This window comes from Phyllostomus hastatus, unplaced genomic scaffold, assembly GCF_019186645.2.
Source record: "Phyllostomus hastatus isolate PE091 unplaced genomic scaffold, TTU_PhHast_1.1 phas_contig_34, whole genome shotgun sequence".
In the NCBI taxonomy this organism is placed as follows: Eukaryota; Metazoa; Chordata; class Mammalia; order Chiroptera; family Phyllostomidae; genus Phyllostomus; species Phyllostomus hastatus.
Genome location: NW_025333857.1, coordinates 66,636,608 through 66,653,963, shown reverse-complemented (window position 1 = coordinate 66,653,963; position 17,356 = coordinate 66,636,608). Strand labels below are relative to the sequence as shown.

General features: G+C 40.8%; 1 protein-coding gene across 3 annotated transcripts in view; it reads right to left on the bottom strand.

Moving 5' to 3' along the window:
• The window catches only part of CNTRL (centriolin), an 80,458-nt gene that overhangs the window by 23,032 nt on the left and 40,070 nt on the right, over positions 1–17,356 (bottom strand). For all 3 annotated transcript variants that reach the window (XM_045840412.1, XM_045840413.1, XM_045840414.1), the window contains 11 exons: positions 15,766–15,942; positions 13,846–13,980; positions 10,779–10,924; positions 10,005–10,212; positions 9,106–9,285; positions 6,704–6,883; positions 5,835–5,951; positions 5,400–5,544; positions 4,791–4,939; positions 2,959–3,106; positions 1,610–1,923 (listed from right to left, as the gene is read on the bottom strand). In XM_045840412.1, the coding sequence (XP_045696368.1) occupies positions 1,610–1,923; positions 2,959–3,106; positions 4,791–4,939; positions 5,400–5,544; positions 5,835–5,951; positions 6,704–6,883; positions 9,106–9,285; positions 10,005–10,212; positions 10,779–10,924; positions 13,846–13,980; positions 15,766–15,942 (1,899 nt within the window). The remainder of the gene's footprint in view (positions 1–1,609; positions 1,924–2,958; positions 3,107–4,790; positions 4,940–5,399; positions 5,545–5,834; positions 5,952–6,703; positions 6,884–9,105; positions 9,286–10,004; positions 10,213–10,778; positions 10,925–13,845; positions 13,981–15,765; positions 15,943–17,356) is intronic.

The following is a 17,356-nucleotide window of genomic DNA, read 5'->3' as shown; positions in this document are numbered from 1 at the left end:
AACGAAGTCTCTCCCTCCTCTGGGCGCATGGAAGGGAAGCCTGGTGAGAAGGCTGACCAGAGGAAGAGGTGTTTTGCCTGGGGTTTGAAGAATAATTGAAATGGAAAAGACTAAGCTGAAGAAATAACATGTGCAAGTATAGGGAGGTATGAAATTGTACCTGGAAAACTACAGAAACAGTTGGGTACTACTGCAGGGTAAAAGAACCAGCTTAAGAGATTATCAAATGCTGAACCAACAGAACTGCTATAAATTCAATGTGCACCGAAAAACTGCAAGACGATATGCATGACTGTCAGTTTAATCACAGAAGCACACACAGTCCCCCTGAAACCAGTCTGACCAATTAAAACGGGACTGGTGGCTGGCACCCAGGTGTCCTGGTTCTTTACCTTCTAATCAATCTGCTAAGAAAAGGGAAAAATAAAGAACTCTGGGTGTCTTATGTTAGAAGGAGGAGCTTATAAAATACATTTTTTTTCTTTTTCTCTAGAACCTAAAAACTTATAAAGTAAGCTAGTGATTAGGAAATAATTTCTTAGAATCTAAACTAAGAAAAGAATATAAAATACTATAAAAATTACACACAGTTAAGTCAACCATAGTGCCTACAAATAATGTGTGGTCATGTTATTTAAAAACATTTGTAAAACCATGGGAAAATGCTTGTAACATTAAGTGGGAAAAACGGAAGCAAAATTGTGTGCACAGTAAGAACAAAACTATGAAAAAGCAGAGATAATGATCAATAAATCTCACTACCCAGACATAATCCCCATCAAAACCTTACTGTGCGCTGTTCATACATGTGTGTACAAACACATACATGTGTATGCCTGTACTCACATATATACATGTTCATGTGTACAAGTACAAGCACCACTACACGGCTATACTTATATATACACATTAATATAGCACTCGTCGGTAGAAAAATATATAATAATCTTTCTAAAAATGGTTATTTTCTGACACCCCGGACTCCAAGGTGGTGTGAGTTGTACCACGAAAGGAGAAGATGGATGTCAAACTAGGGGAGCTGCCAAGCTGGATACTGATGTGGAATTTCACCCCAAAGGCTTTGCTGGAGTGTTTCGAAGAGGTTACTACTAGGATTACAAGTATGTCTATGGGAAGAAAGGGAATGCTGCTGGAGTTCCTATGGTGCTGGCAGCTTACAGGCTTTTTAACTACTGCTGTTCTTATAAGGAACTCAAACATGACCAGCAATGCAAGAACCACTGAAGAGGACCCAGTGTGGACTCCATATTCCTGACCATTATTATCTTTGCACAGCACCTCTGAATTCTTTCATATAGTAATTAACACCTAATAAAAAAGACTGGTACTGGGGAGAAAAGGTTACTTTCTGGATTAAAGCCATTGTTATATAATGAGTTAAAACAGGTTTGTAGACTGGTCTGGCACCCTAACTCCTGTCTGGGACAGTATTTTAGTGAGAGAATGGTTGCTCAGTTCTAAATGTTAGCCTTACAAACACACTTTGGGGGTGTAATCCATTCACAAGTAGGCCAGCTCAGTAAGTATATAACCTTATCCAGTCTCCCACGGAAGCAGTGTGGATAGGGTCTTACGTCTTTCCACTTACTAAGTTATGGTGTTCCGGGACGTTGCAATGCAGCATGCCTATAGGGATAAGGGGGATGGAGAAGTTGGGGGGTGGAGGTCCACAAACGGTGGGAACCCCAGCAGGAGGCGGGCCATAAACAATGGTGCCAGGGGTGAGAGGTTGGCTATCGTCGGGCAAGGGAGGAGGTGGTGCGTATAGGGCCATGCCCTGGGGCACGGGAGAGCCATCAGGAAACACGGTGTACATAATATATCCAGGAGGAGGCACAAATCGGTGGTCCTCTGGGTCATCCAGGTCGCTCTCTTCTGGGCTATTTCCTCCACTGTCCGCATCTTGAAAGAAAGAAACAAGAGTGGTTTACCAGCATGGCTTACTAGGTAAACAAATTTACAGAACAGCAGCATTTAAGCCAGATACTAGAAATGTGAGAATAAAATTTTATATAAAAGGTCTAAAGCAGTTTTAAAAAGCAGATTGAAACAAGGATTCAAATTATGTTCAACGGCTGATACTTGAGGTTTTCTTATGTCTACCTGTTGGGGTTTTTTTCCATCTTCATTCGTTCATTCATTTATTCAGCAATCATTTGGGTGCCTGCTTCGTGCAACATAAAAGACCGACAGCGATGTGGTGTGAGACCCCACAGCTCTCAGCGTTGACCACCACACACAGCACTCTTTACAGTGTTGGTGTACTTATTTCCCCTGCAAGCAGGAGCTATGTTTATCACTGATGACAGGGAACCTAGCACACAGCAGGAGCTCAATAAATAGGTCCTGAATGAACAAATTCTTAGAAGCTGATATTCCCATTTTAAAGATTTACAGTTTCAGAGTAGCTAAGTTATTTACCTAGGATCACACAACTACTTAGTGAAAGAGCTAGGGTTTATCCCAGCTTGACTCTCTCCCACAAGCTTTGGGAGACAGACCTCTAGCACTTCATTTAGTCAAGTAATCAGTGCCATGACACAAGGACGTAGCTGCCATCCGCCAGCGGCACAGGCAAAGAAACAGCTCCATCTGCCAGGGTGAGGCAGCGTGAAAGAAGGCTCCATAAAAAGACTGGGGTTTGAGGACCTGGAGGAGTGGAAATAGGTTTGGGAGAGGAAGGAAGAAAAAGGACAATGCAAGCAGAGGACTTAAAACACGGAGGTCTGAGGACCATGGCATCTGGGTATGGCTGACGTGTGGGAAGTGATGGGTGCTGGGACAAAAGGACACAAGGTCACTGGCCAAGACCAAATTACAAAGGGCCTTGCAGAGCAAGCTAAGGAGTTCGGATTGTGTCCTATGGATTTCAGGGAACCTATAAAAGGTAATTAAACAGGCAAGAGAAATGCAACTACCTTATGTGACCTCACTTACCTCTCTTTGAAAACGATTTACATAACCCACTCCGGATGGGAGAATAAACCCAGTATCCTGAGGCAGGTGGTTTTCTAATAGGAGTTGAGGCTGTGTACTTCAGGCCAACACCAGAGTCCTTGGTAGCCTGTGAACTGTGGCTGGAAACCTAAAACGAATGGCAGCAGAGCACACTGTTACAAAGGAAAAGGCTGATTTGGAGAAATGTCAAAGTCTGGGGCAAAACTGAAAAAAAATGTCAACATCTAAAGCAAAGTTGAGAAAAAAACTTGTTTTTATTGGTCATAATTCTCACTTTTCACACAGAAGTGAGATGTGATTACATGGTCATGTAAAATGCATGGGCGTCAGCCTCTCTATTCCAGCACTAATCTTTCCTGGTGGTTTCTCTTTTGTCTTGTCCCTGATGGCCCAGCAACTGAGGCAAAGGACACCAGGGAACTTTCAAGGAATCTGGGGATATTAGCCTCCTGCTGCCCTAGGACCTTCGCATGGCTTTCAAGTGCTCCTCTCCCTCTCCTCCCCAGTGGTAGGTCTGTCCTCCAAACCCTCACCCACACTGCTTCCACCTGCAGCCCTGGCTGTGCTAATTAAGGATGTTGGCTTCCTTTAGGTTTCTGGGAGAACCGTAGGTTCTGCTCTTCGGGGTTCTAAGCCTACACAGCCCTGGGATCCTAGCATGTCAGACTGCTTTTCCCTGGCCATTGCTTATCACCTGAATCTGGCAAGATGTCACCCAGTTCCTTTGGTTTGGATGAGCGCTCCTCCAGTCCTCTCCTCACTCCCCACACTCAGGCCTCAAGCTCTGATCATTCTGCCTCCTGAACATCCCTCAGTGCCATCTCTCCTGCTCCTGCTCCTGCTCCACTGCTCTAGCTCTGGCTTCTTCTATCTTTCACCTGAATATGTTCAAACAGCCTCACACAGAGTTCAGCTGCCACTAGTATAGCATACATCCTCAGCCCAATTATTCTTCCTGAACTACAGCTCTGATTAGACTATTTATATGTAACCTCAGCTTCCCAAAGCCTACAAAATTAAGTGCAAGGATTTTTGAGTCCCATTTTTTTAAAAAAGCATGATCCAAATCTACTTTTCCAGCTTCACCTTTCACTGTTCCCACCCAACCCTCCAGTCCCATAAGCGACCTGCCATGGTTAAACCAACTTTCTTGTTCTACAAAAGGTGTTTCTTCCCTCCTAAAAGCCCATCCCTTGAGGGTTGCTAAGTGTTGACTTCACAATTCTGCTGCTTATGAAGCCTTCCTTCCTGAATCCCCACAAAATGGAATCCTTAACACCTCTCTGTAACTAGAGCACAGAGGTCAAGTCTGCTGTTACATGCACGTCACTGTTTTGTAATTACATTCTGTAATTACATGTCTTTTCTGCCAGCCCATGAGCTCTTTGAAAGCAGGGGCTATGTCATTCAGCATGGTACCCCACCATTGCCTAGCACGAGATTTCAGTAAGCACTGGATGGGTGTTGTTCAAAATAAAATGAAATCCAGGTGCCTATTTTTCTGTCTGAGTGTCAGCACAATTCTATACCCACTTTTCAACAGACTTTCTGGGCTCAAGTCATCATATCCCCTTATGGGATCCTCATTCAGGGATCCCAAAATATACCACCTAAGCACGAAAGGGCAACTGCTACATTCCTTGGGAAGGCCCTATTTTCATCACAAATATTAACACCACTTAAGAACCTCATTGCATGGTTTAGACTAGATATGTGTTCTCAACACCTGTTCACAAATTTGGGGAAGAATACATTGTCACACTTTCTTCAAGAAAACTCGGTATACACCCCCAGTACCACAGACTTCTTACTTTGGACGATGGCGGTGGAGGCATAAAGTACCAATAGCCTCGTCTTCTGACAGGATCTGCCATGCTGCTGATGTAATCATTCTGATAAGAAACTTCACGTCGAAGTTCAGCAATTTCTTCCAGAACATTTTCAAAGCTTCCTTTGTTATCTGTAAAGGAAAGCTATAAAGTTGGCTATGAAATCATCTACTTCTTTTCTCTCTCGAAATACACCAGTGATCCCATAAGAGTCAATGACTTTTATCGATTCCTCAAAGCAGACTTTCATCCTGCTCTTTGGTAATGAGATTTTGCTAATACTTAAAGAAGTATTTACTTATAAAGTAAGCCCGAAGAAGGAAATAAACAGATTTGTAAATATTATTTCTTTTGAAAATACAAAAACTGATCTCCTCTTTGTAATCAAATCCCTTAATAGTGTACTTATATAATTTTTTTTTAAATTCTTTGCTTTTATTTATTAAGCTAATTGTCACAGCCGTATAAATCAAACATGGAACTGATCTGTCAGCTAAATAAATTTAGTGAAGGTCAAACACAAACAAAATGTTTTTTTTTAATTTTAGAGCAGCTACAAGACCACTACCAACATCAAACCCATGATTTTACCAGGGCCAGTGAGGTCCAGTAAATTCCGCAGCCTTGCGATCTCTGTCCTTTGTCTCTCCATGGTCTCACTCAGCTTCTCGATTTCTAGCACCTGTGAGTCTGCTCCTCTAGTGCCTGTATCTGCTTTCTCCATCTCAATGCGAAACTATTGAGAAATCACATACACAAAGTTCCCAATGAATGTTCTTTCCCAGATGCACTTATCCTTGCCACTTGATTGTAATTCTGTAACTTTTACTTAACACTTTACTAATGAGGAAACTGAATCACTCCTTGTAAGTAAACTGCACTGTCCCTGGCACACAGTAGAAAATAAAGCACTGACTGACTAGTGATTGCACTTCAAAATTCTTTGAGATGTCACCTATAGTCATCAGTCTTTTAGAAACTGACAAGGACCCACTCAGGAGGAGGTCTCAGGGTGCCAGCACTGACCTGCTCCTCTTTATCCCTGAGAAGATCCTGCAGGAGTTCAATCTCTGCTTCCGCTCGGGTCAGATCCCTGGCCGCCTGTGCTGCCTTTCTGCTGAACCTCTCCGTTGCCTGCAACTCCTACAGGGACAGAGGGATGAGAGAAGCACCAATGCTATCACACATCGCCTTCTTCATTTTTTCTTCCTCCCAGATTCATTCCTGTTTTCATCAGACTGCCTGCCTGGCTATCCCATGGCTATGTGACGTCGAGTCCCACATTGTCCTGTGCTGTTTCCATCACCTGGCAGCCTGCTCCACCCCTCTATGGAACCAAGTGAGCAGGTTGCTGCATCAGAAAAAGTGAGGGCTAATTTCTTCTTCAGGGTTCTACAGTGTTCCATGACTGGTGTCTCTCTGGACTCTCACCATTAGATTCTCTCCTATGATCTGCTGTCTTAATCTCATCGCATTTGCATCCTATAAAGACTGTAACAGACATTATCTCAGTCAGGAGTCATAACAGCCCTTTGAGGTAACATATTAGTCACCTGACTGCACAAGATGAAGAGTTTAAGATTCAGAAGGATTGCATGGCAAGCCTTTAAGACCTCTGTTTGGGTGTGTACTGATAGCTACTGCCTAAGCAGATCCCTACACTTTAAGGTAGGGATGGTATGTTTCTTCTGGTGGTTCCTTTCAGGACTTGATAGAGTGCAGGACCCGCAGCAGGGCTGTGATGGGAGAAATACAACCTTCAGGTGTGAAGGGAAACAGACAACTTTATAGTGGTTTATAAAACAGCCAAACTCTATAAGGAGATCAACATTACAAGTTGTTATTTTTGACAGCTGCAGCACTGGTGGAAACTTGTTCTGTGCATATGGACTTACCGCTGCTCGTTCCTGGTTAATTTTCATAACAGTTCCATGAAGGGACTTCAGCTGGTCTTTAGCAATGGTGAGCTCAGCTGTGGCTAGCTTATCAGAGGCAGCCACAGCTTTCTTTAGTTTCTTTAATTCTTTATCTAAACCAAGGAACTGCTCCTGAGATTTGGCATCTTCAAGTTTCTTCTAAAATAAAAGGAACATTAACTAAACATATAAATCATTTGGTAGCAATGAATTGATACATAAACTCCCACAGGGACAGGGACTCTGTTCAAGGCTACATGCCCCATGCCTAGAACAATATCTGGTACACAGTAGATGCTCCATAAATATTTGCTAGGTAAATGAATAAAATCATCTCAAAATTGTATGATAAACTTAGAATGAAATCAGTTTTCTTAATCAAGAATCTTAGTGATCATAAATTCATTCATTCATTCATTGGAAAAACATTTCTTGGCACCATCACCAAGTGATGCACCAGCCACTTTGAGTTAGCATCAAGCAGCAGGCATATGGCAGCAAACAAAACAGACTTGGCTGCTGCCCTCAAGTAGCTCAGGAGAGACAGATATTAAACAAATACATAGACAAATGTGGAAGTAAAATTGTGCTTAGTGCTATCAAGGGGCAGACCAAGGTACTATTTGAGAGAACGGCTGGGGAGACGTAGATTGCTGGGAAGGCAGCAGTCAGGGAGAACAGCGAAAGGACGTGGTCCAAGAGAGGGAATGGCACGTGCGAAGGCCAGGAGGGAAGACAGAACCTGGCATTTTTGATGAACTGAATGAAGGAGCGTAGTGAGAAAAGGAGAGAACTAAACAGAGGCCATCATGCAGGGCCTCATAAGCTTAAGAATTTTGGTCTTTATACTAAAAACAACAAAAGCTACTAGAGATGGTGGGAGATACGGGTGGAACTGACAAGAGCCAATTCACATTTCTGAAAGAACATGTGGCTACTCTGGGGAGCAGGGTCATGAGCGGAAGTGGGAGACCTGGCAGGTAGTCACAGCAGCTGTCCAGAAGAGAGATGATGGCTGGATGAGGGTGGTGGCATTGGAGAAGAACAAAGTACATATACTGCAGGTATATTTTGGAGGCAGGCTCAGTAAGACTTGACGGGTTCTCAGTGAAGTATGACCCAAGTCATTCACTGAGGCTGGGAGAAGGGTGAGGGTAGGTGTGGGAGTGAGAAGATGTGAACAACAGAGCATGGGAAATGAGCTTACTAGAGAAAAGAGTAAAATTCCCATTTAGGGCTGGTGACCAAGAGTTTATAGTGACACTACTATGCCTGAAAGGGTGATTTTTTTTCTCCAGGAATACTTAGCATGTCTGCAAGTCCAAAGAAAGCTAATAGCTCAGTTCTGTTAGACAAGTAAGAGCAGATTTGCAAAAATGCCTATAGTGGTAAACTATGAAATTTAAGTTGAATAAGGGGGAAAATAAAGACAGGAAAGTTTAATAAACAGAAAAGGTGGGGCTAATGCACTGAAACTCTCCATAAGGTTGAAGAGCTGTCAACACGGGGGTGCTGGTAAGATAAGAAGTTATGATCAGAGTGTGATGCTTTAGTTTGTGATTTCAAAGGTGGTGGGCACAACTTGGACAAGGTCTGGGATCTGACAAGGGGGGAGGGGGAATGGTTAGGTGGGACTGAGAAGTTCGAAGACAGGCCAGGGTGTCAGAAAGAAAGATGACTACTACATGGCTGTAAAAAAAAAAAAAAAGAAAAGAAAATTTTACCTTTTGAGACAGCATGGAGGGACCTGGAGAACATTATGCTAAGTGAAATAAGCCAGTCAAGAAAGACAAATACCATATGATTTTACTCATATGTGGAATCTGATGAATGAACTAAACTAACAAGCAAAATAGAGACAGACTCATAGAGAGTAGGCTGACAGCTGTAGTAGGGGAGTGGGGTTAAGGGGTGGAGGGATGGAGCAAAAAGGAGAAAGGACTCACGGACATGGACAACAGTGTGATGACTGCAGGGGGAGAGACGTATAAGGGGGATAAATGGTAATGGAAAAGACACAATAAAAAGAAAAAAGAAAGCTGAAGAGTTTAGAAGTTAAGTCCCCATAGATGTGTCCAACTGGGCAAGGGGTTCTGAAGGAGGCAAACTCATTTCACCAGCAGCATTTACGTACCACCTAACCAGCTCTGAAGTCACTCTCTGCATTCCCAACTCTCTTGTTTGCATCTCTCATGGCACCCTTGTCTCACGCCCTTGATTTAATGACATGCATCCAAGTTTCTCTTGGGTCAGGTTCACCTCTGGGCCAGCAAAACAGGCAGAGGTGACTGTGGATCACACCCCTTCACAGCTGGCCTGATTGCTGGGGGCATTACCACGCAGCAGGGACTCACACGTCTTACTTTCCTAGCCTTCCCCACCTTTTTCTCTAACTCTTGGAGTTGGGCCAGAATTCTCTCCTTCTCTTCATCAGCTTCTTGAAGTTGGAGATCTGTAAGGCCTTGGATTTCCTCCATACTTTTTAGATTTTCTTGCAAATAGTGAATTTCATCCTCCAACTGATGGATCATTGCTTCGTGTTGCCTCTTATCCAAATTAATCTGTGAGGAAATGGGAGTTTCAAAGATGATTTTTAAGTAAAATATGTTTTAAGCAAACTAAACAAAAATTTAAGAGTCATATTTGATTTTACTAAAGAGTATAATGAAATTTTGTACTCAGAGTTACTGGGGGTGGTTTTCTCTTTAATATTCTCTAGGATCCAGTTTAATATCTGTCTCATTAAAATAATTACATCAAGAGAAATCCAATTCTGGCTCTGGCTGGTGTGGCTCAGTGGATTGAGCACCAGCCTGTGAACCAAAGTGTCGCCGGTTTGATTTCCAGTCATGCCTGGGTTGTGGGCCAGGTCCCCAGTACAGGATGCATAAGAGGCAACCACACACTGATGTTTCTCTCACTCTCTTTCTCCCTCCCTTCCCATTTCTCTGAAAAATAAATAATTAAATCTTAAAAAAAGAGAGAAATCTGATTCTGGCACCATACTATGGTTTAGCAATGCAGCATTATTTACTTGCATATTAAGAAACATACCTCCCTTGCTTCCAGGACAAGGAAAATAGTGTCACAGAGAAGCCTGATTTTGACCTCAGTACCCATATTCAGGACTGAATTTTAGTCATATCCAAGTCGACATGTTATGAGTGAAAACAACAACATTTATATTGTATTTACACAAGAAAGGGAGCATTGTAATTTGTGGAAAAATGTGAATATTTGCCAAACACTTCCCTCCAGCTGCCTCTTGCCCTTTTCTTACTCTTGCTTCAAGGGCTCTCTCACAGGCCTGCCTGAACTCTTCCTGTCCGTTTGCCAGTTTCTCTTGTTGCAGAGCCATTTCTTCTTGGAGTTTTCTCTCTCTCACTTGTGCTTCCTTTCTTTCCCACTGGGAGCATGTAAGGATTTCGCTGAATTGTTTCTGCAAGTCAGCAAGACTTTTCCCTAAGACATCTGAAGGACTACAGCTTCTGGTAAGGGGAAAAAAAGATGGTATAACTATGACATTATATTTTAATGCTAGATGCCAGGCACAAACATGCTGGTAACATCAGTGCAGGAGTAAAGAGTGTATGGAATGAGACCGGTGTTGATCTACACCACATTACTGAGCATCTCCTAAATGCAAACCACTGTTTCATCCAATGACTTAGTCACTCTGAAAACACAGGCTAACATTTGCTCAAAGAATAAATACCCATTTCATATAGTTATGTTATCTTTTGATATTTGCTTTCTATTTAAAATGCATAATGTATCTCTATTTCCTAACCATCTGCAGTGAACTTTCCAGTTATTCTTAAAACCTTTGTCTTGTAAATTAAATACCAAAAAGCATACAAGATTTAAAGTGTAAAAAAGAAAAAGCAGTGACAGACACTTGAATTAAGCAATCTTGTGTCTCAACCATGGAAATATGATAAAGGGTAACCTTACAAAGAAATCAGTCATTTTACAGAACTTGGAAAGGTGAGATTCATCTCTGACCTTCACAGCTGGGCCCGCTGTATACTTGGAGGTCTCCATTTTCCATTACCTCATTTCCCCTGCTCCTGATTTCAGATTTCTCCGTAGCTCATCGACACGAGCTGCCACTTCTTCCGGACGAATCAAACCATCAACCACATGGTTAAGGTGATTTTGGAAATCTTTAAGTTGCTGTTTTAACAGGTTATTGTCATCCTATGAAGGGGAGTAAAACCAGGAGGTAAAAGTTAGCATAACAAATTAAAAACAGACCTACATATACAGCCTGTTTTACCTGTCATATGATAGATTTATTCAACACCTTTACTAATTTTTCAAACCCTTTCCACTCGGGCTGACAATATCTGAATCTAATAATCCATCTACATTCACAAAAGACACAACCAGGCATTAGGATGTCTCCTGATGTGATGCAAAAAGAAGTTCCTATGAGTGTCTTTTTGCCAAAAACTAACTAACTTCAATCTAAATAAGCCTCCATATGTGACATAATCAATACCATGGGGATACAGACAGCAAAATCTAGAATATGGAATACTCTACAGGACAAAGGCCTAGTTTTCTTTAACATGTAACAAATTTTAAAAGAGAGTAAATCTATAGACTATGAGACTTGAGAATCAAATCAACCAAATGCAATGTGTACACCTTATTTGGATCCTGATTCCAACAAAAACACTTTTAAAAATTTTATGCGATAATTTGAATACTGATAAGGTAGTAGATGATATTAGGGAATTACTATAATTTTAGGTATAACAATGATATCCATGTTTATGCTTTTGTAAAGCTCTCATTTTTTGGAGATATACATACAATAGTATAGTATTTACAGATAAAATGTTTTGGATTTGCCTCAAAACATTCAGTGTGTGAACAGGTATGAGGGGCAGAGTGTGGAGGGCACTATAAATGAAATAAGATTGGCCATAATTGTGAAGATGGGTGGTATATACATGAGGATTCATTTTGTTAATAGTATTTATTCTATTTTTGTATATGCTTGAGACTGTCCATAATTCAAAGTTAAAAAGACAGAAACAAAAACACTTTCCCATAATACTGAGATCCATCTGTCAATCAACTGAAAAACAGAACATCTAATACTGAAGCTTCTCTAATAGCTTATTATTCTTCGAGGGAGATTTATTATATGCCAGCATATTTTCTCCACCAACAAACTCACAAATATATCTACAACTCAGAATTAAATTTAGACAATGGCCCTTTCAAGGAAAAGGAAATTGCTAATCTTTCCTTAAATTGTAAAGAAAAATAATTCTATATCCTAAGTTACTAACTGTATTCCCTTGAATACCTACCTGAGTAATTAATTTACTTTGAACTCTAACAGTATGAACTAAAATGGAGAATCGAGAACTGCAATGAAGGTGTCAAATGCCTATCCTATCTAGAGTTGTCTTATCTGCAAACTGTCCTTGCCCAATGCCCCAAGGTGGCCATATTTGTACTACTGTCTAATCCTGGCCACAGGTAATCTGACCCAATGCCAGCCAATCCACTGAAAACAAGTTCTTACTCTCTCCAAAAACTGAACCAAGATCCAGCACAGTAATTCTGTACAAGAGCTGGCCCTATGAGGATATGTCAGCTCAGGGCTGAGGTCCATGGTGGACTCAATACAATGCCCAGAGAGACAGAGGAGGCCTAGGAGGGCTGTGACGCTCCTGAAAGATTGATAGAGCAGCTCTGGTTCCTGGCAAGTTGTCTGCTTTCTTGGGGTAGTGTTAGTAGGTTTCGATTCACTGAAACTAAATGATTTCAGACAGGACAAATGAGGAGTTTAACTTGTACTCCATAGTAGGTTAGTAGGGTAAATAACCAGGGAACCAAGTTCTCAGATAGTTTCACAGCATGGGCCAGCATTCTGGAAAGCTGACTTTAGTTTCCACTTTGGAGAAGGCCTCTAAAGAATATATTTTAGTCCTTTTCTTTAAGAGATGCATACTGAAGTATTTATGAGTGCAATAAAGATATATGAGATTTTCCTTAAAACATTCCAGCAAGAAAATAAAATGTGGACTAACTGAAACAGAATGGCAGAATGCTGAGAACTGTTAAAGCCGAGTCAATAAAAGGTCACCTCTCTGTTTTTGTGATTATTTGAAATTTTCCATAGTAAAAATAAAAATAATAATCCAATGAACACCCAACACACACACAACTCACACAAAAATGGAAAATATATATCTCTTTCGATATTTGCTTCAGAAGATGAACTGATAGCAGTGAATATTAAATTCTAGGTTCTTAGATTTCTTTAAACCTTGAGGAAAAAATATGCAATGCACTGGGGGAAGAGAGAGAATTTGGAAGACCTTAGTCTTATTTGTCACAAACTTCCCTGCATGAGTTTTTGGAAGTTCTTCCTGAAACATACTCTGCCCCTTTACTTCTGGTGAAGTGTAAGAGCTGCCACCTCAGCCAGCCAAGGGGGCCCTGGCCTCACAGATTTGGAAACTGAGTAGTGATCCAGCCACTAGTTTCTTCAGACATCTGTCCCCTTTGAGAGAGTTTAATTATCTGGAAAATCCTGTTCCCTTGCTTCTCCTGCAGTTTGTTGGTCACATTACTGTGACAGCTGCTATAAAAATATCTGGCCAGAGAAAACCACCTCCCAATGTAAAATTACTGCATTTTTAATAGCATCCTTTCTAGGGGATTATAAAAACTGTTTATAGTTAGGAAGTTCTACTGCAACCCACTCTAGTTAAAATTCTTGGGTAGATATTTCAGTGGAACAGGAAGGAACCAATCTGGTAACTTCAGCTCAGTTGGGTGACAAACATTCTTCTAGGAGAAATGCAAGGCACTGCTTTTGCCATGAGTTTACATAGTAGTCTCCAGTTTACTGCTGACACTGCCCCCAGCTCTTTGCACCACCATGACAACATTAAAGGTAGACATGTTAATCATTTTAAAACAATGGGCTCACAAGGGAACAGAAGCTCTGATACTATCTCACTCAAAGTTTCTTTTTTCTAATAACTGAAGTTGCTTATTACATGTTAGAGCAGGTGGTCAAGTTGCTGACTAGATGTCAACATCTTTGAGCGTCCCATATAAGAATATATTATGAACCAACAAGTCTCTACCTGCAGCTGTTTAAGTTGCATGCGGAGCTCCCTATTTTCTTGGTTCTTTTCTTCTGAGAACTGGACTTTTCCGAGGGCATTCTTGAGGGCTTGCTTTTCCTTCTCAAGTTCTGCTTGAAGGGCTAATTGTTCTAACTATTGCCATAGGAAGCAATAATATGAAACAACAAACACAAAATAGCAGTAATTTGTGATCTTAAAAGGCAAAGAGAAATGTATATACACATGCTGTCCCTTGCAAGCTATGGTTTTATGATAACTCAATTTTATGTTTGTACTCCCAAATTTAAAGGTCCAAAGTAATTTTTTTCACCTTCCTCCTTAAACTATTAACACTTAAGGAAGAGTAAATATCAAGGTCAGCCCAGTCTGGATACACTAAGCCAGAATCTCTGGGGGTGGGTCCCAGTACCTCCTTTCAAAAGCTCTGTGACTAATCTAGCAATTACTGCTCCCCAATATTTCTCAAACTATGGCCCTCAAACACTTCTCAATATTTCTCAAACTGGTCCTTAAATACCTGCATCAAAATCACTTGGTGTGCCTGTTAAAAATGCGTAAGCCTAGACACATCTCAGACTTGATAGACCAAAATATCTAGGGTGGAGCCCAGGAATCTGCATTACCAAGCTTCACAAGTGATTTCGTATAACTACAGTGTACCAATCTGAGACCTGTAGATGTCAAAGAGAGACCTGTTATGCTACATAGTGTCAATGTGTGGTTTGAAGACCAATCCTGGCATTCCTATTGCCAAGGAAGGGGGTGTGACCCCTTCAATACCAAGTGAATTTGTGAAAAGGCCAGACTGTTTTATATATAAAATATAAATTTTATACATATATAAATATATCTTAAATAGATATGTTAAGTTTAATGTTATATATATGAAATATATATATATATTTTTTAATCCTCACCCGAGGATATGTTTTACTGATTTTTAAGAGAGAGAAACATCAGTCTCTCATATGTTCCCTCACCAGGGATTGGACCCACAATCTGGGTATGTGCCCTGACTGGGGATCAAACCTGCAACCTTGGCTATTGGGACAACACTTTAACCAAATGTATTTTTAATCTGGTAAAGAATATACTGTAACTGGCCTCTGCCTCTCCATGCTTATCTCACCCTCCTTCCCTACTCTTCTCTTTGTTCATGGGATACTGGAGGCATACGCGTACTTTCAGGACTTTAAATACACTATGCTCTTTCTCTTCACCTCTATGCCTACAACACTCACCCTTTCTACCCGTTACATTTCCCCCCGACTTCCTATGCATGGCCAAGTCCTACTCATCCTTCAAGTTTGGCTGAAATATCAGTTCTGTAGGGCACTCTTCCCTGACCACCCCCTCTAGCCACAGAACGTTATCCTTTTTTTCTCCTACACCTGTTTCACCTGCTGGACTGTCAGCTTCACAAAGACAATGACCATGTCTGTGCTGTTTTCTGCAACATTCACACCTGGTCCTCAATGCCTAATCAGTAAGTATTTACTGGATGGATAACTATTTCTCTAACTTACAAATAAATTTAAATGAATGGATATTTCATCCAACCAAAATACAAGGGAGCAAAATAAAATTTAATATCAACTTAAAGGAGGTCTCTTAAAGTTTTGAGAAAGAGTAGAATTTATTGAATACCAGCTGCTAGATGCCTTCACGCCCATTATCTCCTTTATCCTCATCATTTTACAAACGAGGAGGCATTTGTCAGCAACTCAGAGCCGTGAAGTGATTTATACTTGTTTACACAGGAGTAGTACCTGAACTCGAAATGTCTGACTCCAAAAACATGCTCTTCCCATCACTCTACAAACACTATATTAAAAAGTGTTTAATCTTACATTACATTAAAGATATGTTAAGGCCACAGTTTACTTGGTTTCTAGATGGCTTTATGGTCTTACTTACCTGGCTGAGCCTTGTTAGTTTTTCCAAGTCTTCCTTGAGCTGGTTGGCTTCAGCATCTCGTATTTTTAGCTGAGCCTCCAGCTCAACCTCATAGGCACTGAGTTCTCCGTGGGTCAGCTGCAGGGATGCATTCACCTCATGCTGCTCCTGGAGGGCGCTTTCTAGCTCTGCAAGCTCCTGGAAGGATTCAGGGTGTGTTTAACTACAAAACCCTCACTGTTCTGCTGAAGCATCTGCAAATCATTATAAGTAACCTGAGCACAATAAACCAAGTGCCGGCCAGCCTGGCACAGAAAGTGTTCATTAGCAAAATCATGAAGCCACAGGCTATGCAATCCAGGTTGGAAAGCAAAACCCTGACTAAATGTGATCAGAAAATCAGTGAGCTCCCAACATGTTTTCCAAAGTGTGACACTTTAAATGTGCCTAAGCAGGGAAAAAGAAAAAAAAATAAGTAAAGGAGAATAAAATTTAAAACCTCTTTTTCTACCAGACTGCAATAAATGTGTTCATATTCATTATTTCATTGCATCTTCATAATAACTGTGTAAAACAAGACATTATTCCCATTTCACAGATGAGGAAAATGAACACTGAAGTCAACGTCCTGGGGCTAAAAAAGGAAACAGTGAGAATATGAACGGAGAGCTCTGCCTCCAAAAGCCCACACTCTTTCTATTAAACCACAGTAGGTTCACATATCAAAAGAACAAAATGGGATGAGTGCTCTCTAATATTAAGGATGACAGAATAACTTAAATGAGTGTAAACAAAAATGTAAATACAACTGATTAGCACACCTCAGTTCTGACTCATTTTAGCCCATGTGTTTCTTTTAACTAAATATTATGGCCTGCATCGATTTATTTAGAATGGTAAAGAAGCAGATCAAACTATTCTGGATTAAAGGGGGGGGGGGGAGTCCTACAACGAAAACTTCTACCGAAGAGTTTCTCAAGGGGTGGCCCAAAAAGCACCAGGCAATCTGAATCATTTGGGTTGCTTGCTTGAAATGCAGACTCCATATATAATCAACAGAGGATTAGTATCCACAATATATAAAAATTCCTATTAATTGTTAAGAAAAAGATAGACAACCCAACAGAAAAATGGGCAAAGAATATGAATAAGGAATTCACTGAAGAGGAACACTGAATGGCACATAAACAAATGAATGGAGCTCAATGTCTCCAGTAATCGGGGGGAAATGAAGTTAGAAGAAGATACTATTTTATATAGAGCACAGAAGAACAAGTTGAGCACACTGTGAAGAAACAATCAAGACCAATCTGTGATGTAGGACACTCTACAGGATTACCACTTGAACTCAACACACACACACACAAGCTATGAAAGACATTCCCGGCACAATTGGGAACATTTAAATATGGTTCAGATATTAGATGACATTATGGAATTACAGTTAATTTCCCTAGGTGTAATAATGGTAACATAGTGATGTAGGGGAAAATGTCCTTATTTTTAAGAGATGTGTACTGAAGGGATGATATCATGATATCTGCAACTTTCAAATGACTTTACAAAAAAAAAAACAGGAAAATATTTGTTGATTCTAGGAGAGCACACAGAT